Genomic DNA, 2323 nt, shown 5'->3' on the forward strand with positions numbered 1-2323 from the left:
TCCGTGTGGGCCCCGTGTCCGTGCGGGCCCCAGTGTCCGGGCAGGGCCCCGTGTGGCGGCGCGCCCGCGACCCCCTGTGCCGCGCGCAGGTGCGCTACCCCGACCGCATCACGCTGATCCGCGGCAACCACGAGAGCCGGCAGATCACGCAGGTGTACGGCTTCTACGACGAGTGCCTGCGCAAGTACGGCTCCGTGACCGTGTGGCGCTACTGCACCGAGATCTTCGACTACCTCAGCCTCTCGGCCATCATCGACGGCAAGGTGCGCGCGGGCACGCGGGGACACGCGGGGACACGCGGGGGACACGCGGGGAACACGCGGGGAACACGCGCGGAACGCGCGCGGAACGCACGTAGAACCCGCGCGAAACGCGCGCAGAACACGCGCTTTAACATGCATAGAACACGCGCTTTAACATGCATAGAACACGCGCAAAACGCATGGGAAACATGTGTGGAACATGTGTGAGACACGTGCAGAACGTGCGGGAAACGTGCATAGATCATGTGGCGAACACGCGTGGAACGCACGTAGAACCCGCGCGAAACGCGCGCAGGACACGTGCTGAACATGCGCAAAACGTGCATGGAACACGCACAGAATACATGGGAAACATGTGTGGAACATGTGTGAATCGCGTGCAGAACATGAGGGAAACATGCATGTAACACGTGCCGAACAGGCGTGAAACGCGCGCAGAACGCGTGCTGAACATGCGTAGAACGTGCGCAAAACGTGCACGGAACACGCACAGAATACATGGGAAACATGTGTGGAACACGTGTGAATCACGTGCAGAATGTGCGGGAAACATGTATAAAACACGTGCCGAGCACACGTGAAACGCACGTAGAACCCGCACGAAACGCGTGCAGAATGCATGGGAAACATGTGTGGAACATGTGTGAAACACGTGCAGAACGTGCGGGAAACATGCATATAACACGTGCTGGACATGCGCAGGACACACGCAAAACGCGTGCTGAACACACGCAGAACACGCGTGAAGTGTGCACGGAACACACAAGGGACACGCGGGAAGCATGTGACAAACGTGCAGAGCACACGTGAAACGCGCGCAGAACACGTGCTGAACACACAGGAAACGTGTGTGGAACATGTGTGAAACGCGTGCAGAATGTGCGGGAAACATGCATAGAACACGTGCCGGACACGCGTGAAATGCGTGCTGAACACACTCAGAACACGCGTGAAATGTGCACAGAACACACAGGAAGACGCGGGAAACACGTGCCAAACACGTGCAGAACATGCAGAGGACACGCGGGAAACGTGTGTAGAACATGCGTGAAACGCGCGCAGGACACACGTAAAACACGCGCAGAACACGCACAAAGTACACGCTAGATGTGTGTCGAACATGGGCTGAACACGCACACGCCAAATGCGTCGAACACGCGCCAAGCACACGCTGGACACGCAGGAAACACACGCAAAGCACATGCTAAATGTGTGTGGAACACGCGTGGGACACGCGCTGAACCCACGCAGAACACGTGTGGGACACGCACTGAGCACACGCGGAACATGCGTGGGAAACACACACAAAGTACCTGCTAAATGTGTGGAACACGTTTGGGACACGCGCCGAGCACACGCCAAGCACATGCGGAACACGTGTGGGACACGCGCCAAGCACACGCGGAACATGCGTGGGACACGCGCCGAGCACACGCTGAGCACACGTGGGACACGCCAAGCACACGCCGAGCACACGTGGGACATGTGCCCCCTGCCTAGGGGGCAGTCCGGCGGCACACGCTAAGCACACGCTAAGCCCACGCGTGCCCGCAGATCTTCTGCGTGCACGGCGGCCTCTCGCCCTCCATCCAGACCCTGGACCAGATCCGGACCATCGACCGCAAGCAGGAGGTGCCGCACGACGGGCCCATGTGCGACCTGCTCTGGTCCGACCCCGAAGGTGCGCCCGTCGGCACGCGTGTGCTCGCGTGTGCTCGCGTGTGCTCGCGCGGGGGGGGGCGCGGGGTTGCGTGCGGCGGCCCCCGTGCGCCTCGAAGGACACCGCGGGCTGCGGCGGGGCGGGGAGGTGACACCCCGCATTGTCACCCCATTGTCACCCGCATTGTCACCCCATTGTCACCCGCATTGTCACCCCATTGTCACCCCATTGTCACCCGTTCTGTCACCTGCACGCTTACCCCCATTGTCACCCCCATTGTCACCCACTCCGTCACCCGCACACTTACCGTCATTGTCACCCCATTGTCACCCGCATTGTCACCCCATTGTCACCCCATTGTCACCCGTTCTGTCACCTGCTCTGTCACCCCCATTGTCAC

General features: G+C 60.7%; 1 protein-coding gene across 1 annotated transcript in view; it reads left to right on the top strand.

The window, feature by feature from the left end:
* The window catches only part of PPP4C (protein phosphatase 4 catalytic subunit), a 7170-nt gene that overhangs the window by 2080 nt on the left and 2767 nt on the right, over window positions 1–2323 (top strand). The window contains exons 5-6 of the mRNA XM_026053343.1: window positions 73–263; window positions 1818–1944. Of these exons, the coding sequence (XP_025909128.1) occupies window positions 73–263; window positions 1818–1944 (318 nt within the window). The remainder of the gene's footprint in view (window positions 1–72; window positions 264–1817; window positions 1945–2323) is intronic.

The sequence above is a fragment of the Nothoprocta perdicaria genome, unplaced genomic scaffold (genome assembly GCF_003342845.1).
Source record: "Nothoprocta perdicaria isolate Ctin4 unplaced genomic scaffold, notPer1 scaffold_989, whole genome shotgun sequence".
In the NCBI taxonomy this organism is placed as follows: Eukaryota; Metazoa; Chordata; class Aves; order Tinamiformes; family Tinamidae; genus Nothoprocta; species Nothoprocta perdicaria.